This window comes from Falco cherrug, chromosome 4 (assembly GCF_023634085.1).
Source record: "Falco cherrug isolate bFalChe1 chromosome 4, bFalChe1.pri, whole genome shotgun sequence".
NCBI classification, from domain to species: Eukaryota; Metazoa; Chordata; class Aves; order Falconiformes; family Falconidae; genus Falco; species Falco cherrug.
Window position 1 is genome coordinate 20,479,687 of NC_073700.1, and position 26,386 is coordinate 20,506,072.

At 39.1% G+C, this 26,386-nt stretch overlaps 1 protein-coding gene across 1 annotated transcript in view; it reads right to left on the reverse strand.

Moving 5' to 3' along the window:
- LOC102051231 (contactin-3) overlaps positions 1 to 26,386 on the reverse strand; it is a 107,516-nt gene that overhangs the window by 48,844 nt on the left and 32,286 nt on the right. Inside the window, 1 exon segment of the mRNA XM_055709476.1 lies at positions 3,769 to 3,864. Coding sequence (XP_055565451.1) covers positions 3,769 to 3,864 — 96 coding nt within the window.

The window sequence follows — 26,386 nt, forward strand, 5'->3', positions numbered from 1 at the left end:
TTTTCCGTGCTCTGTTATTCATGAAGCAGTCTTGCTGGAACTTGCAGGTCTCCAAATAGCAATACAAGAGACGAGCAAAAATTTGCAAGTCTAAATACTAATTTACAACAGACATGACATTATTCACTGAATGATTCGTCATACCAAACAGTGAGAAAAATTGGGATCTATTTTTCCATGATCTAATACCATTACATATTAGCATGTCACAACTTGAAAATAATATGCTAGAAGCTAAATTGATCCCTACCGTTCCAATATGTTCCATTTATCAATTAAGTCTGCATTTATCAAGACATGATAGGAAGAGGGAGGACATATTCCTGCTGCTTTGTATGTGTAGAAATACCCTTGCCATAGCACAGGAAATAGGAACATGTATCACAAGAGGCTAAACAGGAATATAAGACAAGTAGAATTTCCTTGTCATTTCCAAGCAACAGCTTGTCGGCTCCACAACATTCTTGCCATTTACTGAAGTTCTCATGCGTTATGGTCATATTTCAGGAGGTAACACGGCAAGCCTGAATAACCATCAGGCAAATCTTCACTTCCACCATTAAAAATCACTTTTTTCTCTGTGTATAAAGTGGCCCTGAAACCACCAAAGACATCAGAAGGACTATGCCTCCTTTCTTCTTCCTCTCCCGACAAGCAGAATAAAACTCTTAAATCCAAAATCAGTATCAGATTAGTAAAACTGACTGTATTAAAAAAATGCAAATTACAACATTCACCATAACAGAAATAATAGCTTAAGACAAGCCACATGGTAATCAAAATACACATACAGTAGTAACAGTAGGTAAAATCCAAAAGGAACTTGCAGATTTGCTTTACTCAAGCCTTTGTCACTCCTTAGATACCGGTTTTGGAACAAAATCAATAGCAGTGAAAAATCATTTTTAGATCATCATATGTCTAGCCTTTTCAATTCTTGGCAGAATGGAAAAAATCAGCATTGCACGAATGTTTTTTAACCAGCTGCATGTTAAGTGTGTCCAATATTACATTCTGTATGTTGAGATGTTTGTTATATTGACAGTCCTTTAAAACCAAACACACAACAGTAATGCATTAAAAAGTCAACACAGTTGTACAGAGTTCAGTAGAATTTAATGGTTGTAACAACTAAAAAAGATAAAGAGATCTAACTAAATCAATTTTAGATGCCATTTTATCTTTTGAGTATGTGGGCGAGATGATTTACTGATTTGTGGAAAAAACCAGGGTATTTGAACAGGTTTCCTGTAACAGAATTAAAATTACGTACAGAAGTATGGTCATGCAGAACAATGACAGATGACCACCTTAATTATCCAAAAAATCACTGCTCAATTAAAATAGAACTTACATTAGCTAACATAAAAGCCAATTGAATTAGTAAAATATCTGGGGGGAAGCCTTCACACACAGCCAGTCATTTATTGAATCTCCCACTCAGTAAATCTCAAACAAGACTGCTAAAAAAGGGAATGCCAAAAGAGGGAAAATGCACTAACTGAAGAAAAAATTGGAGTGCTTTGTGATACAGCTCATGTTTAATGACAGAATTATAAAACTGATCTGTGCACCCTTAACTGAAAACACTGAGTACCATCTTCCTCCCCCATACACCAACAGCCATCACAGAAACAAAGCTAAAATCTAAGCTCAGGCTATGAAGTTAAATGGAGTTTCACTGTTGGTTTAAATCGTAGATGTCCATGCCCTGATGGAACCGAACTGCAGACTTCCTAAGGACAGAAGTACCATTAACCTCATGAATAATTCGCTCCCCACTGAAAGGAGATATTCCTATTACTGACATAAATATCCATGGCTAAGACAAGCAAAGAAAAGTATGCCAAATAGGGGAAAAAAAGCAGTTTCCTTTTCCCATACTACTACATTTCTTTTGGGATGAACAATAGTTGCTATTGTAACTGGAATACAGTATACAGAAAAATAATCACAATTTAATCAAGTCTCTTCTTGAAGACTTCTTACAGAGAATATAAGAAATCAGCGCAATTAAGCTAGCCAGAACTCAAAAATTGCATGACATGACTGAATACAAAAGAAAAACATTTTGGGCACTAAATGAGAAAAGCAAACAAGGTATTATGAGAAGGTTTTTAGAACTGGTATTGTCTGCAATTATTTGATAGCTGAGTGCAACAAATACAGAATCGATGGGGAACAAAACCAAACCAGATCATCTATCTGGAAAGGGCTGAGTAGCCCCTCAGAGCCAGGTCAGGTGTTCCTAAACTGCCTCCGCTATTCCTAACTAACAACTTCTGCTTAGCAGATGGATATTTTGCCTAAGACTTACTGACCTGCATCCTATTGTGGCAGATCTAGAGGCACTACTGTATGCTTGATGTCACTGTGCTATAGGTTGGTTTTGGTGAAGAAAGAAGAGGAAGGATTTCTTTCCACCTCACTCCATGTCTCCTGAAAACATTACTGATTAATCCTCCAACTCTCAGACAAATCCAAGGATTTTAAGTAGTTCTGCTACCAATTCTCAGTTCCATTCGATAATTCAGGGAGCCCTCTGTTCTCTCTTTTTTTTCATGTTATAACACAATTAGCATGGGAGTTCTCCATCATATCCCATCTGCTGACTGCAAAAAAAATTCTCACCCATTCCACATGCTGATTTCAAGCACTGTTCCTAGTAACATAAGAACGTTTTGTATCACGTCCTGTTCAACACCTCAAACTTAAATGTTACAAGAGTCAGGCAGAGCTGTAATTTGACCGTCACCTCTGGGTGTATATTCATGCAAGGGATAAGAGTACAAGGATGGCTGGGGTAATTCAGAGTTTGGACTGCATACAGAAGCAAAATTTAATCATTCTAATTCTTAGAGATAGCTGAGTGAATGACCCATTTTCTCAGCAGCTGAAAAGACAAAGCTGTTGTAAGGCTATAAAAATGATTTAAGAGTATGTATCAGTTTAGAGAGAGAAAAATTCTGCAAGCTCAGACAGTTGTAAAATTGCCACTTTATGGTTGTGTCTGCTTGGACTCTACCAAATTTAAGAGGCCACAACACCTACATTATTGTATTCAATGTTTAGTTTATACTACCTTGTCTTTACAATCAAATCTAATGTTTAACATCACAGCCCTTCAATACTGAGACTTCACATCAATTAAAAACAAATAAACCCAGTTCCTTTCAAATAGTACTTGAAGCTCAATACAATTAGTCAAAGACTGAAGATGCAGAATGAATGCTAAAATGCTCTTGCAACTTTTGTCCACCAAGAATCCACATATCCAGTTCTCTCCCCCCCCGCCCCCCCCCCCCCCCCAAGACAGGAGTGTTTTAAATTATGTCTATATCATTACATTGCACTATCAAATGCCTTGACTGCAAGAAAGCAGGCAGATACTAGCATAATTAAAGACAACTGTCTACTCTTTGCAATTGTCTAGTCATAGTGAAAACGAGATTCATCGAGGCTTGGCAATTGTGAAATTGGGCAGAATTTAACTCTAGAAGATACTAAATTAATTACTGGAAATATCATAAAAATCAGACATGTTAAGTGCAAAGAAATTACGAGAAAAGCATTTCAAGATAAAAGTAAATCCTCTAAATTATATCCCCCTCCCTATTTTGCTTTTGTTTTCTTTCTCTCTCTATTTACTTCAGAAACTAGATTTCATTCTTGCTCTCTCTCTGAAGAATACTTCTGGATTCCCAGGGTGATATTCCCCTTTACCATCAATCAGCTCCGGTTGAACACAAAGCCTGGAAGGCCCCTTACCTCCAGCCCGGGGGGGCAGTCCACAGAGCAGCACGACTCCCTGCCCCTCGCGAACGGACACTGCGCTCCTCATTTTTGTCCTGGAGTTTTCAAGATCTGTTTTAAAAAGAGAGGTGAGCTGTATATTAGGAAACAGAAAAAACCCTAAAAAGTACAGGAGTTTCAAGTTCTTAAACCCTGATATCACATCTCCTGCTACATAACTAGATTCAGCTATTTCGGTGGATCAGTTGCAAAAGAAATAGCTGTTCAACACGAGGGAGGATGACAGAATCAGGACTGAAGTGTACTAGAATGTAATTAAACAGATCCTATGGCTAATTTTGTTCTTATTCTAGGCTTATTCTACCCTAATTTTGATAACCAAAAAGGAATCATAAGCAAAACGTAAAAATAGGTCTTTAAGCCCTGGTTTCTTCTGAAATGAAGGCTCTGATGAAAATAGCATCAAGATCCTACTGAGCTCCTCTAACCAACCACAGAATAGCGCTAATAACACAGCTATTCAGGAAACTGTTACACATCTTTCCAAATAGAAAAGAAATCCCTCAGCCTTCTCCCTGCAGCAGAACCCCTTGTAACATCACTAAGCTCTGGCGAAGGCAAGAACTCTGCACCTCAGTGCACTGACCCAGCACTCCGCCTGGCTTCAAGTCTTCTGTGATCATTTGAAGCTGTGTAACAGGGGATGCAAATGCCACTGAGTATACATAAACACAAGTATTTAATCCTAAATTTATATTAACCTTCCCTCAAACTAGTGACTCAAGATCCAAGAAAGTATGGCCTCATTATATCCTTGAATTAAGCTAGATATAACATTGTTTAGAAACTAAGACTGAGGTTCTACACTAAGAAAGATTCTTTCCATGAATAAACCATATATTTTTCCATAATAAAGCCAAACAGAAAACAAAAATCTATTTGTTTATAACCTTGTAAAGGTACTAATGCACAGTCTTTAAAATAAGGCCATTTTATAACCAAGGAGTAGAGCTGACCAACAGTAGCTACTTCCCAAAAATACAGTATTTTTTAATATTGAAAAGCAACAGCTGTTACAATTAGAACACTGAACAAGAGTGATTAGAATTTCAATGCTTCATTTAAAAGAAAAAAACATTTCATGCTCCAGTAAGATATTGTTGTATTATTCTTTGTTACTGCACGTAAAGCTCACAGGAGGGTTTCTTAAAAGTGCTGGTTTCAGCTTTCCAACTGAATTTCTGTGCAGGTGCATCTCAGGGACGTTCTCAGGCACAGATTACATTGGGATCCAACAACTCCCAAGTCATGAAAGGAATAACCAAGAGCTGACAGCACCCCAAAGCACATACACTGCTCCATATTAAGATGAAAACAGCTATGCAATTCAGATTTAAGAATTTACAAAAAAAATTATATATTTTTACATATAGAATGAATTTAGACCAAGGTTTGCACTCTTAGATCATAACCACTGCAAGTCATAAATCTTATGTAATACGCAGAATTTCTGTAATTAAAATGAAATGGTTCATCACTGCTTTCTAAGCATATGCACTCATTTCCTGCAAATAGAGACATCCAGAAACTTGGTTGTCTTTGCACTGTCCATTGGGCCATATGAGCAGGCTGGGATTTGGGCTGGCAGCACCTTGGGAAGGGACAGGACCTGCAGGGCGTGCCGAGGCATTCACAAAGGCACCTCCTCATTATCCTGCAGGTACCCCGCAGCGACCCACCGCAGCTCTGCACTTTGATGCGTTGCAATATTGTACTGCAGAAGTTATTAATCCCTGATTGCAGATGAAGACTGCTGTCACAGGGAATATTTTTTTGGGAAACAAGAAGTAATGCAGAATGCATCAGAAAATGAAGAATGAGCGATACTACAATAAAAGAGTAATTTTTCACTAATTGGCAGGAAGCTCTCCATTCTACCTTCTAGGGTGGCTGAAGTACCAGACTAATCACACAGCTGCGGAAATATCATCACTTAATTCATTTATATACTTGCATTTTCTCTTTACACATTGTCTGGCACCACTTTGAAAAATAACTAAATACCACCATGCAAAAGAGTAATAGAATTCTCTATTAGCATTATACAATGAAACCCAAACCTCTGACAGTACTCGCTGCTTATATATGAGATTCTGGTCTGATTTTCAGGTATCTCTGTAGCATATTCAGAGTATTAAAGGTCAAAGACAGTCGTGTTTGGTGGAATAGTGAGAGAGTTTGTTTCTTTTTGTGTATGTGTGGGTTGGTTTGTGTTGGGTTTTTTTGTTGCTGTTAGGGTTTTTTTTTTGTTGGGGTTCCCCCCCCCCTTTTTTTTTGTTTTTTGTTTTTTTTTTTTTAATAAAGCCAGTATTCTAAAGCAATAACAGCTTTATCTTCTAACAAAACTTGCTACTACATGAAATCATTGGGAAGGAACATTAAGTTCTCAGAAAACTGACAGAGTAAATAAAATACTGTAACAAGTGGCCAAATAATGGAAAAGATTGTTTACTTTTACAGATCGATTTGTATCTCTGAAATCAGGGGCACTTATCCTGCTGAAATGTCTTAATAGATAAAATATAACTGGAAACAAAGTATGAAGATAAGAACAGGGCAGAAGAAGTTTTTGAGAAGCAATGAGTCAACAGGACTCGCTTTTTAGCGCCCCATGGGATGACAATATCCCACCGTTTTCTTTGAAATAAAAGGGCAGAACATATATGAAGTATTTCTGCATTTTATCTATTGATCTATGGATCATCTTATTCATCATCTGACTTTTAAAACTTATCTACTTTCTCAAACTAGTAAGCAAAATGATGTTTTAGTTAAGTTTCTCTTGCCTACATTTTTTTTTACTTCTTACTTGCATGTATTGTTTGTTATGCCCCACTTTGATCTCCTTTCATCTGAAATGCTACCATTCCAGCAGGAAACGAGCAACTAGGCAAAGTCTCCAATTCTAACACTGAAAATATTTTGATAAAAATGTTACAAAACCTGACTACAAAAGGAAAAAAAATTGCAGCGTAAACCCAATCTAGACCTTTGTAATTTGCAAATTAAATGTTTTTATTGCCTGTTTATAGTTTGCCATATAGAAGAAAGTTTAAAAGTAGCAACTGAGACTTCCCGACTCCTGAAACAGCATTTTCTTCCCCTTTACCCTGCTAATACTCACTGCTTTAGTACCAAGTACATAAAGTTACATCAACTGAAATACATATGCCATTGCAATAAAATGGAACAAGAAAATGTAATTCAGCTTTATTGAAAAGTCTTTTATTCTGCCCAAAAAGGAGAACAATGAAACATGTTCTTGCACATACAAACAAGAAAGATACAAAAACCACATATTCCATTGGGTTCTCTCCTTGCATTTTACAAGCTAAGTTTTAAGTCTCAAGCACATTGCTAAGAGAGATTTCAAAATATGAAGTAACAGTAGCATGAGTATAATACCCTGTAGTAACTGTTTTATGCATTTGGAACAGAAGTATTTAACAGTTCGTGTGATAACCCTGACAGCTAAAAGACACATGTTTGTGAATTCATGAGGGGAAAAGAATAAGCTACCTGAAGCATCCATGTAGAGGCAGAACAGAACTTGTTCTCACCTGATGTCAACATGTGAGAAAAAAAATTGATCTTCACCTGCAGAACACATGCCTGTTGACTGCATTCATTGCAGTTCACTGCAAGTACCTTCCAAAATGTTTCCAGTTTCTAAAATCTTGTGTAATCAAGGAAGGTAAGCAAATGGATCATGCAACATCAGATCAAATATTATGCCTACACTTTGAAAAGACACAGAAGACCACTTCATGAAAAATCCAAATAATTTTGGATGATAAAGCTGCCCCCCCCCCCCCCCCCCCCAACTCCTGGCTTGTGGCAGTACTGAGTTATATTTTGCCAAGAAACTTGTGTGATGTTTCACCCCTGGTCACACAGATCTGTACATAGGATTTTCATGAGATTAGCAGAGGCTCCTAGGAGTTTGCTTGGTGGTTTTGGTGGTTTTTGGTGGGTTTTTTTTGTTTTTGATTGGTTGGTGGTGGGGTTTTTTGTTTTTGTGGGTTTTGGGTTTTTTTTGTTTGTTTTGGTGTTTGGTTTTTTGTTTGTCGTGTTTTTTTGGGGTTTTTTTTGTTTTGTTTTTGTTTTTTTTTTTTTTTTAAGTAATGCACAGGACTTATTCACTCCCTGCAGAGAAGCAGGATTTAGCAGGTCTCCAACTGCAAGCCCAGTGACGCCCAAGTATCTTATTACACTTACCTCTACTGGTATTTATTGTCAACAGACATTTATTAGCAATTCTACCATGTTTTGGTAAGAACGCTGCAGAACAAGGGTTCATATTCTACAAACTGAACTGTCCCTTAAGAGCCACAAAAACATTTACTCCATTACTTCATTAGACTCGTTGTTCAGAGCAGCAGAACTTGTTAAATATACTTTATGTGTAATTCTGTACTGGTAAGATGCTCAAGTATCTACAGTCAGACAACCAAATCTTAACTGTTTTTCTGAACAGGTAATTCTGAAGCGGGAACTTTGTTCTATGTCAGCACATAATGAAGTACTAATTCACAACTCGCTTGCCCTGGTAAAAGTCACATTATGAAGAATAAATGAAACACCAGTCTCTCGGCTCCTAAGAAAAAAATAAAAGCCTCAGCATGTTGTAACAGCTATGTTGGTAGTGACAGCTTCTGGAGGACATGAAAGATGACAAAAATTGTTTCTTTAAAAAAAACCATACCAAACCAACCTCTTAACTAGCAATTAAATCACTAAGTTATGTGCACACACAACCATCTTCCCCCCAGCTCTATACCCAAAATTGGCTATAGCAAGGCGTTTCCATGACCCTGGACTTTATGCTACTTTAGACAGATACCAGGAACTGAACATATACTTGTCATAATTTTAGTTTCTTAAAAATATTGTTATCTGCTCAACAGAACAGTTGGGATACACGGCCTGTTAACCCCACCACACCGCCTGCAGACAGACAGGCCTGTGATACAGCACAACAGAGCCAGACATGGAGCAAGCGAGACTGCATGCTGCCTTCCCTGGGATCAAGCCTGGGAGAATTGTGCTGGAGTGGGAGGGAGGGATGAGACCAAAAATTATCTCCGTAATCAATTACTGTTGGAGATAGAGAGAGAAGAAAAATATTAACAGCGCACAAGTGAGCATTACTCAAAGCATGCAAAGAACCCTGGTGATTTGTCACAGTGAAGAGATTCACTGGCTACTGGGGAACCACCTCGACAGTTTCATTTTTGTCAGGCTAGTGTTACAGGGAAAGCATATAATTTCACAGCAACCTCTACAAAGTCTCTTAATGCTGTCATACACTGCTGAACTTTCATTTTATAGCACGACATTTATCTGTACAAAGCTAACAGTACAGCAAGTTACACACACACACTATAGAGTGTTTTGAAAACCCCGTTTCAGAAAGAGGAGCAGCTCCAGCCCTGCGAGCGTACTTGGGCAGTCCAGGAGCACCAGCACAGCTCCTCGGCTGATATCCAGCCCTGCTGCCTACAGCCACCCAGGCCCCAGCCATTTTGCCCTAAAGGCTCCAGGGACAGGGCAAGCAGAAACAGCCTCCCACCCTCAAGGTAGTTTTTATTCACAGCCCAAAGCACTGCTTAGACAACTGAGTTTTTCATTTGAAATGCTGCTCCCACCTCTGCTCACATGACATCGGTCTCATTCAGCAAAGCCCATCCGACCCTGGTTCTCACATCCACAGCAACACTGCTAGTAAGATATAACAAACTTCTACATAGAGCAAAAAGGGGGGGGAAGAGACCACCACATGAAAAGCAGAATGCCTGACAAGCAAGTTGTGCAGGGATTAACAGGCTGCTGGAGCCAGTTGCAGCGAACAGTACCAACCAACACCACCAAAAACTTCCTTACAGAAATTTAAAAACCCTTCATCTCCCCTTAAATCTCTTGGGGTGCAGCAAAAAAAATTAAAAAAATTAAACAAGATAAAATTAAAACACTCTCAGCCCAATTAAATGATTCTCATTTAAAAGTCAGACAACAAAGTCTGTGTCTTTACATAACACAACTAGGAAAAGCCAGAAAGAAATTGGCACAGAGCACAGTGAACATGAGATGCCAGCATGGAAAGAAGTAGAGGAGTCTTCAGTCATGAGGGAGAAAGAGGGACTGAGAGATGAGATGTTTTTGTGGGCTGTGTGGTACTGCAGGAAGACAGCAGTAACAGCAGAGGGGGGGAAAAAAAGCAGCAAAAGGAACACTAGTAGCATAAAAGCTGAGTCAACATCTGATGAGCAGGGAATTATTGTTTTAAACATGCTTTGCAGTGGCAAAAATGCACTGAAAGAACTGGAAAAGATAGTGTTACAAGGGAAACGTGTGTTTTGAGAGAAAAAACTTTCTCCAGTAGGTATTTCCAAAAAATATGTCTTCCATCAGTTTCTATTATCTCGGAATTACCACTCAACTCAAGGCAAACACAGCACCGAATAACACAATTCAAGCAATTTGGGAAATATCTCAGGAGAGAAGGATGTTTGCTCAAGGAAATTATCCTACAGCCACGTTCTCAGATGTAACACAGATTTTGTCTGCTGCCAAACACTTTCCTAAAACAAAATCTAAGCATATCCTGACAGTCTACAAAGCACCTCCATTGCTAACCACTCATGACCACAAAGCAAGTTTCGTGTTGAAGAACACGAGGCTACTGACATTTTAATAGCTAAACAGACAGGTAAATGCTTTACCAGACCTAAATCTAATTACCTGAAGGTTTATTTAATAAACAGCAGTGTTTCCAAGAAGACTTACATTACTAAATAAATCAATGAAAACCATCCCACAACAGTTCATTTTTGAAGCAGTGGGAACATGCAGATGACAATGGGATTATTTTTCTCACTTCCACGGACTTCACTCCTTTATCTTCCTCAAAACAGCCACCTTCCTTAAAGAAATGGATGGATTCTCCCACAAATATTACAGAATACAGGTAGGTTATCACCAGAGAGTATTGCCAGGATACGGGTAACCAAAATCTGACATTTCCCCATCTCACTTGGTACAGAGCACCTGGCAGAATGCCCCACTGCTTTGATTAGGGACATGTGGACTGTAACAGATGTAATGATGACAAATAACAGATATAGCAGATGAGTAAGTGTCCTTTCAACAGATGTCTTAGCACAGCTGCTGCTTCACACATAAAAACACAGCAACTTGTTAGTCAGCATAAAAATCCAGTATCCACAGACCTTCAAAATATTTGTAATTCTCATCAAAATGTGTCCTACCTGGGTTAAGCAAAATAATATAAAACGCTAAGGTTTATATAGAGCTGCAAGCATAACAGGGAATGCCCTGAACTCCAACACAGCTAATTAAAAAACACAGCCCCCAAAGAAAATCTTTGGGAGCTGCTTCAGCCCTCCACAGCCTGTGGACCACCTCTCTGAGGATCAGGTTCTCCAAAGCTCTGCAACCTCAAGAACACATTTCTTGCCGTGTTTGAAACTCTGAAGGAGCTTTGTCTGTTGACGTTTGTCCCTCCAAGGCCAGCTTTGCAGCCAGCAGGCACATGCAGTGAAACAAGCCATCTCCCCATCCATGATCTACAACGCCAGAGTAATTTGCCAAGGAGGAGAGAGTAAACCTTATCCCATGACCCACTCTGCCAGTCACGTGTGCCATTTCCTTTTTCAGAACTGGTTGGTTTTACCTCTAGCTCCAGCTGCTGCTCAGTATTTTTAAACTTGACATGTTGGGGATCCTGAAGAGCTAAACCAGGTTTTTATTTTAATAATTCTCCAGTACACTGTTTCTCAACCTAAAAACAGACAGGTTTGTCAGGTATGTTCGCCTCAACTCTTTAATACAAAAAGTACAAGGGAACTTAAGAGAAGGTGACCATTTCTATGTAAATTATTTCAGTAACCGACTTGAAGTCAGCCATAGAGGGGATAGGGTGCAAGGACAAGAATTAATACTGTATCAAGAATAATATTTTCAGAAGAAATTCAAGCTTTTAGTTTTATTAGCAGTTACTGGTAGGTAAAAAAATGTAGAAGCAGAAATAGAAGCAATATATTTTCATGGTAGCACGTTTGCCTGGTTTGCATAGGGGAAGAACAGTTATTTAACAGTTATTTAACTGTATTAACTATTCACATCATGATTTTAAGAAAGAGGTAAGTGAATTTTCACATTTGACAAAACTCAGACTTAGTATTGTGAATATAGCATACGGTACTGACATTAATTGCTTCTGTGATCTTCAAATCTAACATTTCTGAAACAAGGATGTAATGTACTCTTCCTACTCTTCCTTGGGTACTCCACTACAACTGCGGCAGCACCTACCCGAGCACAAAGACGTCGCCACAGCATAAAATAGATTCTGGAAAAATGCTGCAAACATTTATGACTATAAATCTCTTAGGTTACTAGCTAGGATTAGATTACATTAACAGGCTCAGGACAGGACAGATAAGAAAAATGATCTATTTCTATCCAGCCACCATGCAGCAACACCGAAGTTGTAGCTTAATGAATGTTCAGGAGCACATCAAAGCAAACCAGAATATATTTTGTTTACTTTACAGTAGCCAAAAGTGGCTAAAGCAGATGGTCTGTAGTTACTTTCCTTACAGGCTTCAGGGAACAGGAAAGCAGTGAACTGCATTTCTTACCATGATATCACCTGCAGGTGACAAGCAAAACTGGCGTTTTCTGCTGCAGGTAAGGCAGAAGCAATAAAAAATCCAGCATCATTGTGATGCTGACAGCAGAGATGTTTAAAACAATAAAAATCTGCTGAGTTCACATAGAAACAAAAATGCAAAATATAACTTCAACTCTAGGAGACTGGACATTGTACGTTCCAAGTGGATGAATCATTTCTTGAATGAAGATGAAAGCCAAATGACAAGAAGTTTCCCATGAAGCTGCATCTCCAGCCTGTGCACAAGCACGAGTTCTTAAAATTATTTAATCGAAAGCGAGAAAGCACTGTATAATCTAATTCAGTATTCTTGTGCAAACACATTACTCTGTAGTACCTCATAAAATTAGAAGAACATACTGAGGTTACCAACTCAATTATTTGGAGTTAGAAAATGCCAGAATTGAGGCTGCCCAAAATCCCAAATACTGGCCAAGAGGAAAAATGAAACCCCAAGCAGTCAGATTTCAGCACCAATGGCTTGAATGGGAACGTGTGTTGGTCCCTGTTGGCTGGGGACATGTTGCAGCTGGGAAAGACTGAGAGGCATTTGCCTGGCCATCAGGAGAGAAGCCACCAAGAAGGTTTCAAACACTGGTCCCATGAAACAGACACCCAGACTGAAACCCCCAGATCCTGAGAGCTTCAGGCCCCACACCATGGTTTCCCATGGGGTCTGGAATGCTTTAGCTTAAGATGCAGTTCCTACATGTTTCTGTCATTCCTCACACCACCTCCATCCTGCCCCTCTCCCCTGAAGATTCCTTGCAGTCTTTGCTTCCCCACCAGCTCCGGCCTCCTCAACTCTTACCAACACTCAGACTCAGCATGTTCCTCAACTTCTCTTAAAATCCCTTTATCCTCAGTCTCATAAAACGCATCCCGCCAATCCCTTACCCCTCAATTAAGGTCACAATATGAACTACAATCAGTTAAACTCCTCCAGCTCCTCCCTTTTAATCCAGATGAATTTCACAGCTTTTGCTGCTGGCATCTGAAGACAAGAAAGACCATCTTCTCTCAACTGCAATGCCAGACTATTAGGTGAGCACTACAGAGAAACAGCAACAAACAGCAAGAAAGGGGAGCAATTAAGACTTTGGGCATACCCCCATGCTAAGACTTCACATGTAGGGGAAGACCTAGAAAGGTATTTTATTGCCTGTATCTAAGGTACAAGGAGAAGGAGATGCTGTACTGAAGCTGGGAAGTCTCAGGGAACAGAATTTGATGGAGGTGTCTCTTAAAAAAGCGAAGAGTCAATTCAACCAAAACAGCCTAAATGCCCTCTGGGCTCATTTTGGAGCTGCTCAGTATGGTGAGCTGATGATTTGTCCCAGAGCTCCCTACTATTAACGCAGCCTGTTTCTTGTCTTACCTGGAAACCTCTCCTTTCCTCAAGTGCTGCTGAGTGTATTTAATTAGTTGTTGAGATTCTGAATGTTCAATGGAAGGTGTCAAATTATTTTGCACTTATGGCGAGCTGCAGCAGGCATCGAGTGCACGGCAGCTCTTGCTGAGCATGGACTTTGTGCTCCTGATAGGATGTTTAAGAAAACTCGATGAGCAGTTGCAACTTGCAGTTGCTCCAACACGCACAGCAAGACTCACTGGAGCAGTTCTACTTATCTACACTGAAATAGGTTGTCACTGCAAGCAACTTTCTTAAGCTTGTACCTTCCCATCAACAGGCTCCCAGCAGTCAATAAAAGAAATCATTTAGAGTGGAGTGAAGGCATAAACACCACTGTGACCCTCAATGCGGGTGCTAGCTTTGCAGCGGCTCTCAGCAGCACGCTGCCCACTCGCCTGCCTATCGCACTGTCACAGGAGTTCCTCCTGGTATCATTTCTTAGGTAGGACAAACCCAAAAGCTGGAGCCAGATAAGCTCAAATTAGAATTAGAACTCCAGACAGCTCACAAGAAGCAGTAAGGCTGCTGCATACTGGATAAGGGTTTAATACAAGAGTTACTGAGTAAAATTGTATTGAGATATCCAGGAGATCAAAACCGATCTAGCAGTTCCTTCTGATCTTTCATCTTCGAAAGACACAGATAACCTATGGCATAGCTTATTTTCTCAAATCTGAAGTACTGTAAACACTATCTTTTATCTTACCAAAGAACTCCTCTGTTCATACCAGATATCAAACACATGCTGATCAGCCTGACCAGAACTATAGACTGAGTCTACCCACTGCAATTAAGCCAAAGTTTCATTTGTGTGTCTCACATCTACTTCTGCCCCCCATAGTCTCTATAAAATCAGAACGGCCTTTTAAGTATCTGTGCCCAGTCTGGTTACGAAACCTCTCTTCCAATATTAATCACTGCTGTGACCCAGATGGAACAGAGACAAATTTTAAAAAAAACAAGCAATAGAATCCCCATGCAGATAGCAAATCCCATGTTTTGGTTTACAAAAGCAGGAATAGTAATTGTTACGCAATTAAACTGAGAGGTAAATAAATGATAAAAATGCATTTGGTCTTGCTCAGAATGAACTGGTATCTGACACGGTGTTGTCTGGAGGAAGAAAATAGACCCCTGCAAACATGACTTGGAATAAATTAAATTCATTACACAAGGCAATGATCTGTCCTAAAAACTCACTCTAACTTGATCTACTTGGACACCTTATACAGTGCCAAATCAATGTCATTCAGGGCACATGGCAGCCATACCATGGGGTGGCTAAGTGTCTTGTTTCAGCTGAGAACAGCCGCGATGCATAGCAGCCCTTTTCCAGCCTCTAGACCAACATCATCTTCTCACAGACACTGGGATGTGAGAAATTGATTTTACCCTTGCCATAGGGTCAGTAAATACTGGAGTCCGGAGTAGTTTAGGTCCCACAGTTCAGACACAGAGCTCAGACCTGGAAGCTCTGACAAATTTTTTCAGTAAAGAAAGATTTGTTATGAGGTAAAAAGGTTTCTAAAAACAAGTAATCCCACTGAATCCCCATGAGACAAGCCAGGAGAAAGACAGACACAGGATGGGTAAGACAGAACTGGCTTAAAGACAGGCTACAGTTACTTTCAAATGGAACCAGACAAGAGTTACTTACCCTTTCATCTTTGTGTGTAAGAATAGCATGTTGTTATCAAAAGCTAAGGTGATGAAATACTGCAGAGAAAAATGCTAAACTTTGTTAACCAAAGAAGCTGAGCATTCAAAAAAGTTATTTTGAAAAGAAGAATACCAAATAAAATGAGAAAGGGCTATGTATTAAGAAATCAAAATTGAAAATAGCCCAGTGCAAGGAAGTGTGAACAATCAATAAGGAAATGCAAGACAACTGTTAATAGCAGGTTATTAGGAATCAAAAGCATCATTATCACACACTTATTCGGTACTTGGGAAGGCAGCAAGGAAGCCTACGGGCAAATCTCAAACAAGAGTTCAGAGAACAGATGCGAAGCCGTGGCAGTGTAGAACCAGCCTCTAAACCAAGAAACCCAATAAATCACCAACTCATTTGATTGTTTAACTTCATTACTGGATAAAATAGCAGTACATACAGTAGAAGCAATCAATATAAAAGCACTAGGAAAATACAAATCATTAGACATTACAATGGTGATAAATTCATAAAGAGAAACTGCACTCAGTGACATGACAGCTGCTGCCTTACATGCTGGGGTTTTGAATAGGTGTCCCCAGACGCCAGTTTCAGCCCATCATCTCCAAGCTCTCATTCTCCCCATCAGCTCCGCAAGATCGCAAGGCTATCCACACTATCTGCAAAGTACTAATATAATGCAAACATTAATATGAAACTGGGGGGGACACATGTGTGTGTGAAACTGTACAGCTTGTAAGTGACAAAACACTGATTAGGCTTAAAGTCTTAAGTTATTCCTATATTTCATTAATATTTAAATATAGTTTAGATAGTTTGGGATAACTAAGTTTTTACTTGCTCATTTCTATAGTAAGTGATATTAGAAAAAAAATTGTATAACCTTTTACTGAAAGGTTACAAAAATAGAAGTGCTATGGAAAAAAATGAAGTCATTTGAAATTCAAGTGTAAAGAGGACTTCTACCTAACTGGTGAGTTAATCTTTCCAGTTCACTCCATCCCCCGAAAACTAGTGCAAACATCACCCAGAGCACTTTCTTCTTTGCTCTTCTTGCAGCAGGAGAGCTAAGAAAGAAAATGCAGGGATCATTTGAGCACATTAACCTCCTTGAAAGAGAAGGGAATGAAACAAGATCTTTAGAGAATTGCATTCTGTCTGCCTCCACAGTAATGGCATTACACTTGAATGAAAGCAAAATTACGTGGAAGACTGTTAGTTTACCGAAGGGTCAAAGAGATGACAGCTGTGGCAGGCAGCGGTAAACCTTTAATATGCCATGATGTACCAATGTGCACATCCTTCAGTGGATGAATAGATGTGGCTGAACAAGGGATTACACCTGAGCAAGCAACTACATAGATTAATAAATCCAGCAGCAGACAATTCAACAACAGAAGCTGTGGGAGTGGAAAAAAACAACGGCCCAGAAATCCCTATCTATTCTTCTGTGACTCCATTTATTTTTTAAAAAAATAAGTAATACAATCCCAGTGTCACTGCAGAAAATTTAACAGATTGAGACATGTACATAAGGAGAAAAACCCCAAAACACATTGAGACCTCAAATCTTTTTGTTGGTATCTAAGCAGAGTTGTTAAGCGACAGATGCTCCATGTGCAGATTGATCTCCAGCCTAAGCCAAATTGCTCTGCATAGGATGATGTAATCCTCGAAAGTATATCGTTAACTCCAATTTAATAAAAAAGCATGGGCTGAAAAAAAATAGCTTCATAAAAATAGAAAGAAGATCTCACTGCATAAGGCTGAGAGAGGTAGTAACAGGAAAATAAAAAGCAGGTACTGCATCTCTACTCAAAAGTACTGTGAATTTCCTTGGTTATTAAATGAGACTCCCCACAAGTCACAGCCTGCACTCTCTGTCACTGCTCACTACCATATTCTACTGGAAACACTTATGTAAATACATTATTGATACAAAAAATAAAGACAGAAGCAATGCAGCATAATAGGAGTGGTTCTGCAAGTTCCATTGCTTTGGTATTAAGATACCTACTTTGCTTAGCAAGTAGCTGTACTGCAAACAAACATAAGGAAGCAGAGTAGGCAGGCTGGCAGCAAATCAGAGCCTTGAAAAACTGCATTTGAAGTAAGAAGTGAAGATATTTAAACAGTTATTCCCAATCCCTCCTAAATCTGACATTTACTGTGCTGCAGCCATGGGTTTCTTACAGTTAAAATATATTCACTGAGTGTCAGTCACAAGACAACTGCGCTTGTTACATGCCTTTTAGTGACACAATTTTTTTTATTTCAGAACTTGTTGCTGTAAAATGCATTCAGAATTATTAAGTATTTATTTCACTTTGAGGAGGTTCCAAATCGAATAGTTTTATTAGCCATGAAGGGTGAAGCATGACACAGATGTGTTTATGTTGACTGAAACATTTTTTATGTTTGATTTTGTAAACTGTGAAACTACCAGTTGAAAGATCAAAGCGTTACATTCCTACTGAACATCCCTATCAACCTCAATGGGCTTTAGATCAGGCCCTTAATGTGGTATTAATGCAATCTAGATGTTTTTAAAGTATTATCTGTAGCATGCTAAGTGGGCTAAACAAGAATATTAGGGTAATTCTGACGAAAAGACACAAGGGCTAAAATTCTTCCACTAGTAATGACTTGCTTTGATTTTTCAGTGAATATAAGCTCTTTCACAAATAAGCCATATTCCAGAGGTTTAAGAAAGTAATCAATCTTGTTAAAGAAAATAAAAATCTGCAAGAATTAATATAAGAATATTTGTTTAGAGCTTTACCCAGGGACAGACACACACACACGTGGACAGTGCTGGACAACAGGAAGTATCAAAATTATTATTTATAAAAATACACCTACAGAAGTAAAACTAGTATTTCAAAAGGCTCCTGTTAAAAACTATTTCAGAATTTAGGCATAAAGTCTAAATAGCTAAAAATGTAACGGATCATATTGATTTAATATTTATGTATACTCTGCGATTGAAAGAAAATTATTAGTTTTTAAAAACCTTAATAAGCCCCACAAACAAACAACCCCTCCCAACCCAAAAAACCTTCCCCCCAAACCCCACAACCAGTATCATTAGGAAGCCTTAAAACTTAAGAACTAGACACCACATGGCCTACCTACTTTCAGCAAATTACTGCCCTTCAAAGAATTTCTAAGGTAGCAAAATTAACGTTCAAGTCAAGAATAATTATAGTCAAAATCTGGATAGCTATTACAGAAACAAACACAAGAGATTAAGAGGATGAAATGTAATGGGTTAATATCTAAGTGCCCATTCCTCACCCACTGACAATAAATGTGCTTGGAATGCATGCAGAAAGTTTGGCAGAAAAGCTGGTCTCAGCAGGACTCTGGCAGAAACTCCTAAAAAAAAAAAAAAAAAAAAAAAGAATTGGTGGACAACCAAAAGCAGGTAAATGACAAGGTGCATGCAGAACTACAGTTCCAGAAGAGCCTTTTTTCTTAGTGTCATTACTAACACTGCTGCAACCGTGTTGCATCTCTGGTTCACAGCAAGCTGCTGCCGTCAGGAGTGCAGACAGTTAAAAGTCTCTCCATTACAGCTATGGAAGAAAAATTTGGCTTCAGATCAATTTACATAATGATCTTCCCATTGCACTTCAGCTCAGACACTTATTATATTAAGCAAGTCCAATCAAGTGAAATATTTAATAAGAGAAAAAGATGTACAGAGACAAAGCAACAGTTGCTTTTTTCATCCTGATTTCATGCCTTAAAATGGCAAGTGATGCAACTAAGGTTTTGAACCCTTTTGTACAAACTGGTTTTTACACTCTGACTTGGGGCCTCATCCCTGTGATACGGAGGATTCAGAGACTCTCCCCAGGTCAGGATATTCCCAGCTGTGGGCCACTGGGCATGGGCAGGCAGAAGGGCTGGACCCTAAGCTGGGGGTCACAGCATCCAGCTAAACCTCTGCTTGCACCCAACTTTTAAGACATTCCAAGTTACACAAGGAGCAAAATCATGGTGAGCTAAGGCTTTCCTTGACTGCAAGTGGCACTTAAGTTATACAAGCCATAACATTACAGGTCACTAAGTCTGTCTTTTTGGCTGGCCTTTGAGTGGCCTTTGACTTTTTGAAAGTTTTGCCCAGACAACCTAGCAAAACAGCATGAAAGTTTAAGTCTTCATGAAAAAACTACACCGAAAACTGATGTAATCAATAGCTTGGGGGAGGGGGGAAGATGGTATATACACACCTATCACCAAAATATTTTCTCTTACTTCCTATGCCAGAAGGTCTCTGATTCCTTCTCACCATGCTCCCTTCCTTCCCAAGTTAGTTGCTTTGAAAGGCAGTAAGAGACAAGCAGATTTACATCAAAAAAAGAAAAAAAGATAAGGTTGCTATGGGAATAAGAAGAAGACAAACACTGTTACTTAATCCAACATAAAAAGGATGAGAACTGGAGAAAACTCAAATGGAATTGAAACTGTCACCCCAACCAATGAGGTTATGATCTGCAACAACTGCTTTTTCTCCCCCATTGACTCTGTGCTTTTATGCGATTTCATTTTGTCTTCATACACTACGGATTACCATAATTCATGTTAAGATCCAAAAAATTTTAAAAAAGTAGTAATATTTTCCAATATGTTGCTCACTGCTGTCACTCACTTGTAAACTCTTGTATAAGCTAAAATATGCCCACTCTGCATCAGTGCTGTGAATACAGACCCAGAATTTTACATGAATCATTAGATTTTATATACAAAAATATATATATATAAAAACAAATTCAGCCATACCATTGTCTTTCTTTAAACTACAGTCCAGATCTGCAATAAAGTTTTACATAGGCTAGGAAGTAAATTCAGTTTGAGGTTTTTCCACAGCTGCAATCAAAGGCAATTCTTACAAATTTTGAAGGCAGAAAAAACTGTCACACCACCCCCTCTCCCTAAAAAGTCAAGGCACCATTAATGTCAGTAGTTTATCTCAAAAAACACTGTCTCTTATCAGAGCTTGCTGGAATCGCTTCCCAGCTAGCACAAAACATCACAGGAAGGAATGAATCTGTCCCATTTTTAAGCTGTTGATACAGGATAAACGTTTCTTCACATTTTGAAAGATGTAGGGAAAACTTATATCCTTCCATTACACATCCCCATAGCTGCCTTGACTCATTAAATAACGTGCCAGATGATCTCCCTACACAGCAAACCTTAAAAATGTGAAGTGTGATCAAACCTTAAAAGACCTAATTCATAAAGTCTCTACCGACAGATGAGCTCCGGCAACATAAAGACCAGAAAGTAATCTGGAATGAGCCAGCTAAATAATTTCCTTGGAACATAGAGCAGAGCTTTAAAAGACTGGTTCTTATTTCCACTTTAGCTCTTCCAAGCTATGCAGAGGTCACCTAAAAATGACCAAGGATGCCACTGCAAGTTTTATGTTGGGGTACACCGACATCAGTGTGAATCAAATCCCATGTCTGGTTTTAATAGGCAAATCGTGACACTAACAGCCTTATCTTCAAGATCATAACATCTACCATTCCATTATTTACCAATAGCAATACCTTTGCCTGTCACCTCTGAGGTACAGGAGAATCCTTAACTGAATCCAACACTGAACTATTCTGGGATTTTCTGTGTTGCTTCCAGAGTTATAAATAGTTGTATGGGAACCAGGATAAAATACACACTAATTACCCTTGACTATGCAAATTAAACTGTTTTTAATTCAGGTTTAAAACATCTTGAAGTTCTCAATGTACAACTGCCAAAGGCAAATGAATGCTACATTCCTCTTTGCAGTCCTTTGCCTCTGCTGCAAAGTACCCAAAGATGCACTGAATTATTTTGCAAAGTACATGCCTCCTGCAAGGCATGACTCGCAGTTCAGTGGGGACGAGGCGGCATTTCAGACCTCTCCAGTATGCAATGGTGGAGGAGCGGCACAGGAGTTGCAAAATTTTCTGCTTATTTAAAATAACCCCCCTGACATAGTCTGTTGCCTCTACTAAACAAAAGTTACGCTAATCCACCAATTGCTCACACTTGGTACTTCTTAACATAATGACACTTATGAGATGGGAACAACCCTCAACGTGTATTAGAAAAAAAATGCAGTAAGTCTCTGTTCACATAGACACTTGAACGGTGCAAAAACTTGCAAGTGCCATTACATGTCTTCCTGACAATTTGAATGAAAACTCGTCACCTGCACAAGCTCATAGCCATCAAAATTGAAACACAGGTTTCCTTAAAACCCACAGCCCTGGTGCATCAGGCTAGGCCAGCTTTCTCATTTTACACCCCAGGAAAACATCCAGTTGGCTTCAGTACACAGAGCTCCTTACTTTGTATCGCTGCATAACATTGCTCCATACCGCCTCTTGTTCTCCCAGATGTCTGTTCCCCTCTGTTGAATTAAAATGCAACAAACAATTGGAATAGCTGGTTCCGTTAAAGTGGTTTTTATGTTCAAATGTTTCTCCACCACACTCTCAGTTTGTGAATGTCTGACCCTTGACTATGCAAAGCACAAACACATCTACCTACATGTCATCTTCTGCTTTCTCTTCCAAGAGAGCAAGCAGCACTTGTTTAGAAAAAGGTCATCTCTTCTGCCAAAAGGTATGTGTTTGAAATGCTTTTGTCTTTGTTAAAGACTCCAAAAAAGTCAAGAAGAAAGTTGTAACTATTTGTTCCATCCAAGAAGGAAAAAACCACCATGCTACATTAGACAGCTATATTTTAGTATTCTGTTTACAGTTATGCAAATCTGCTTCATTTTAGCATCAATAAGTTCTGATTGTGCTAATCAGTCAAGAATATAAATGAGCCTTTATTTACTTAGGTTTTCAAACACGTATAGTAATATGGTTGAGGTTAAGTTTTGATTTACAACCTCGTGTTGTTTTTTACTGAAAACGCAGCTTGAAAATTGTGTTCTGATCCCTGACAAATACTGACCCCTGAAATCTCATCACTGCTATGTACATCCTATATTGGAAAAGTTAAAGACTAACATTGTCCCATTTGTTATTAAACAAAAAACTGAGAGGCTAATTACGGCAAAAATAAAGCTTTTGTCCAAGAGGCTACCAGCACTGTATTTAAAGTGACCAAAAGTTAAAATTCACAGCATTTCTTTTGAATGTGATCATGGAGAAAAAAAACACCACAAAATCAGAACAGTTTCTTCTAGAAGGCTTTTTAAAATATGAAACTAAGTATGTATTTTCACTTCTTTTATTTTCCTCAACATCTGCCATTTCATTCAGCTTTAGATTTCAACCACAGTGTACCTTCCCTGTTTTTCAACTGTCATTCACAACCACTTTAACATGTTTTTTTTTCCCCTGCAGAGTCCTGAGCTTCCGAAGTAAGAGGCTGATAGAGCTTATGTTCTGCACAGCAAACTTTTCCCCAAGGTCCTCTCCCCTTGTGCTCCCTCACCAACATCTTTTCCCTTTCTGCTTGGAGAGAAAAGGGTTTCCCTTGCCCACCTTGGTATTTGTATAGCATGACTCACCCGCAGATCCCTAGCCTTCATAAAGCAGTAACTTCATAAACTAACGAGCTCCACTGAATCTCTTTTGTAGTAAAGAAATGAAAGATTAAAGATAGTACCCAAAACTCTAGGAATTATCACACTAGATGAGATTACTCATCCATCTTGGTCATCATTTATTCTTTAGCAATAGCCAGCGATAGATACTTCAGCAGGTAGTTTAATCAATGAAGATGGCTGTACAGCAAGCCTAGGATGCTGTTGTCTAGTTCGCTATCAAAAGACAGGCAGAAGAAACAATAGGATGGCTGTTCAGGTAATGAGTGAAAGCTTTATCTTCATTTCATTACCCAAACCACCAGAAGACAGGCAAAGCAGCCAAACTTAAGCTTTTATCTCTTCAGTAGAGACAGCCTGGCAAGTAAAGAAGAATGACTTTAATAGCTGCAGCTGAGGGACAGAGGAAAAAGAGATAAGCTGATGCTGTAAGACAGAAGAGGATCCCAGCTTGCAGAGAGTGGATGACAGCCGCTCCTAGAGGCAGCCCCTAGTGTCCCGCTGTGCCACCTTGGGACAGGAGGGTTGCCTGAAATGGGGGTGGAAGCCAGCTGTCCTGCAACAACTTCCAAAACCTTGCTGCTTCTGAAACTCTGAGCTGCCAATGCTGGACCGCGCTAACCCAAAAAGCATCTGTGGAGAGGCTCCCATCCTACCCTCATTACGCAGCAGGCACGCCACATGCTAAGGGAAGGCTATGTACCTTCAAAAGCTCTCACCCCAGACACGTGAAAAAGTAGGCTGAAGTCATACCACAAATAAGTAGCCACATACTGAATACCAGGCAATGATCCTTCTACCAAGTAACTCAGCAAACAGAAGTCCTGGAGGCACTGGGAGTTATCACCATCTTTATTAAATAAGTATTTAGGCTGTGGATTTCAGTAAGTATGCTGTTATGGGTTACTATTCAATGTACCCAGGCTCCGTAACCTTTTATAAAAAAAGATATTGAGATTATTTGCTATATTGTATTGCACTTTAAACTGCACTAGGCAGAAGAACCACGTAAGCACAAATGCACCTTCATGCCCAGTAGTATTTGCAAAAACAAAATTTTATTGCAGGAACAAGCACTTTAAAATTTCTTCTTGGTAATTTATGCAAGTTAGAATTGCCACTAGCCAGAATTTCTCCATTCAAATGTCATAAAATCTGCAAGAAGCTTGATTAATGAAGATAAAGATTACATTTGTCCTGTTGAAATGAAGCATTAATTGTCTGGAGGTAAAGATTTCACTTAAAGGTTAAACAGTATCTGCAGCAAGAAGTAGCTGCTTTTCAACAGAAGGTTTTCTTCAGCTTGGAAGATGTAGCAGAAACTGAGGAGACCCTTAAGAGGTATTTTAAAACTCTTTTTCAAGAGAGACTTTATGTCACAGCATTTTCCACACTCATTGCATTAAATATTGTAACTGATACGAGCATACCCACCATCAGAATAGACTCTAGTAAATCCACTGAGCTTGGAAAGTCCATTACATCAGTGACAGTCTCTCTGTTACTTGGACCACCCCAGGTTTACACATAGGTAACAAGAAAAAACAAAAGATCCTGATGAAGGAGTCTATATTGATTCCCTCGCTTAATTCCAAGTGCATGGAATTCTCCAAGTGCTGTTCTCCAACGCTGCTCAACATCTTCTTACAGTATTGGCAAAGAATGAAAACAAACCCTAAAAAGCCATTCTTGGAGTGTGCTCTACTGGCAGGCTGAGAACAGAAAAATTCACAGTGCTAAGGTGCACGTGTACTACAGTTGTATTAAAAGCAGAAGTAGCAGCAGGAAGACAGAGGCAAGTTTTCAACTGTTTCATAGCAAGAGGTGAAACTGGGTCTCCAGTAAGGTACCACCATCTGCTGGTTCATAGACAAAAGGTGCCTGCAGGAGGGCAAATTTCTTGCCTGGTACGTAAGCTCTGGGAGGTTATTTGCTGTATCCTTTGTTCACAAAAACAGAGGAGTAGTGAAGCTTGATGGTATGTTGGGTGTAAGGACAAAGGGATATCTACAGGGGGTGCCTTTTCAGATTAACAGCAGCAATTTTGTTTTCTGTTATGAGATCTGTATGAAGCACCCATGACATCAAACAATTCATAGAAAAAGCAGAACTCTTAAGACCAAGTCCTTATTTTGTAACTAAGTCAATCAGTAAACAAAATTTTCTGTCAGTGTAATGAATCTTGTTAACAATATGTGAGCAATTCAAGCTAAACAATTCTGACAGTCACTATAGGCAAAGATGCATTTTAACATTATGACTATTAATGTATAATGTACAAAAAGGAGACTTCTATTAATATGCAAAATCATTATGCATTAAGATACAGACTGGTTCTGTCTGAATGCTGTAACTTAATGAAAACTGAATTTTAACAAGAGTGGTGTCATAGTAGGCGGTTTTTTTTTTCCCCCTACAAATAGATACTCACACATACAGAAACCCCTCACCAAAAACTAAATCAAGATTATTTCAAGTTTAAAAGCTGTCTCTGTTTTGCACAGGGGAAGGTATTGCTGGGATTTTGCCAGCGTCCAAGAAGCCTGCACTAAGCATTACACATTTAGGACTGCAAATATACTCCTACATGGGATTAGTTTCAATACAAGATGTCACCAGAAACACGAGTTATTTCCTCATCTACATTAAACCAACCACATTTTGATGTTTGGTATATCCCTTGTTTTCAAGAAATACTGAAGAAAAATAAAAGCACTCATGCCTTCAAAAGATGTTTAGCAACCAGGAAAGAGCATCTTGCCACATAAGCACGTATCAAAAGGAAGATAAGACACAACCACAGATACTGAATAAGAGACTGCACGTATAAACACAAGGTAGCACAGTTTGAGACCACATTTGTTGTGTAGTCAGATCCTACAGCAGCACTCCAAAAAAGCACACACACATCACAGACCGATGGGAAACCTATACCAGTGCACCAGTAAACCTGGCACAAAGACAAAGCACTGGCTTTCCAAATCAGCTGGCTAGTAAGATTTTCACAAAAATTCAAGTCTGTCTCTGATTATACCGGATGCTAGAATGAACAATGAACACTAACATTGACCTCATTGATATTACAGGATTCCTGACATTTGAGATCCAGGGCAAGTACAGTGATATTAACAAGGAGATCCTTATCACACTTCTCAGTAGGATCCCCTTTTTGCCTCTCCAAATCAATACGCGACAGAAGATGTAGGGTCAAAACAGAAACCTGGGTGAGAT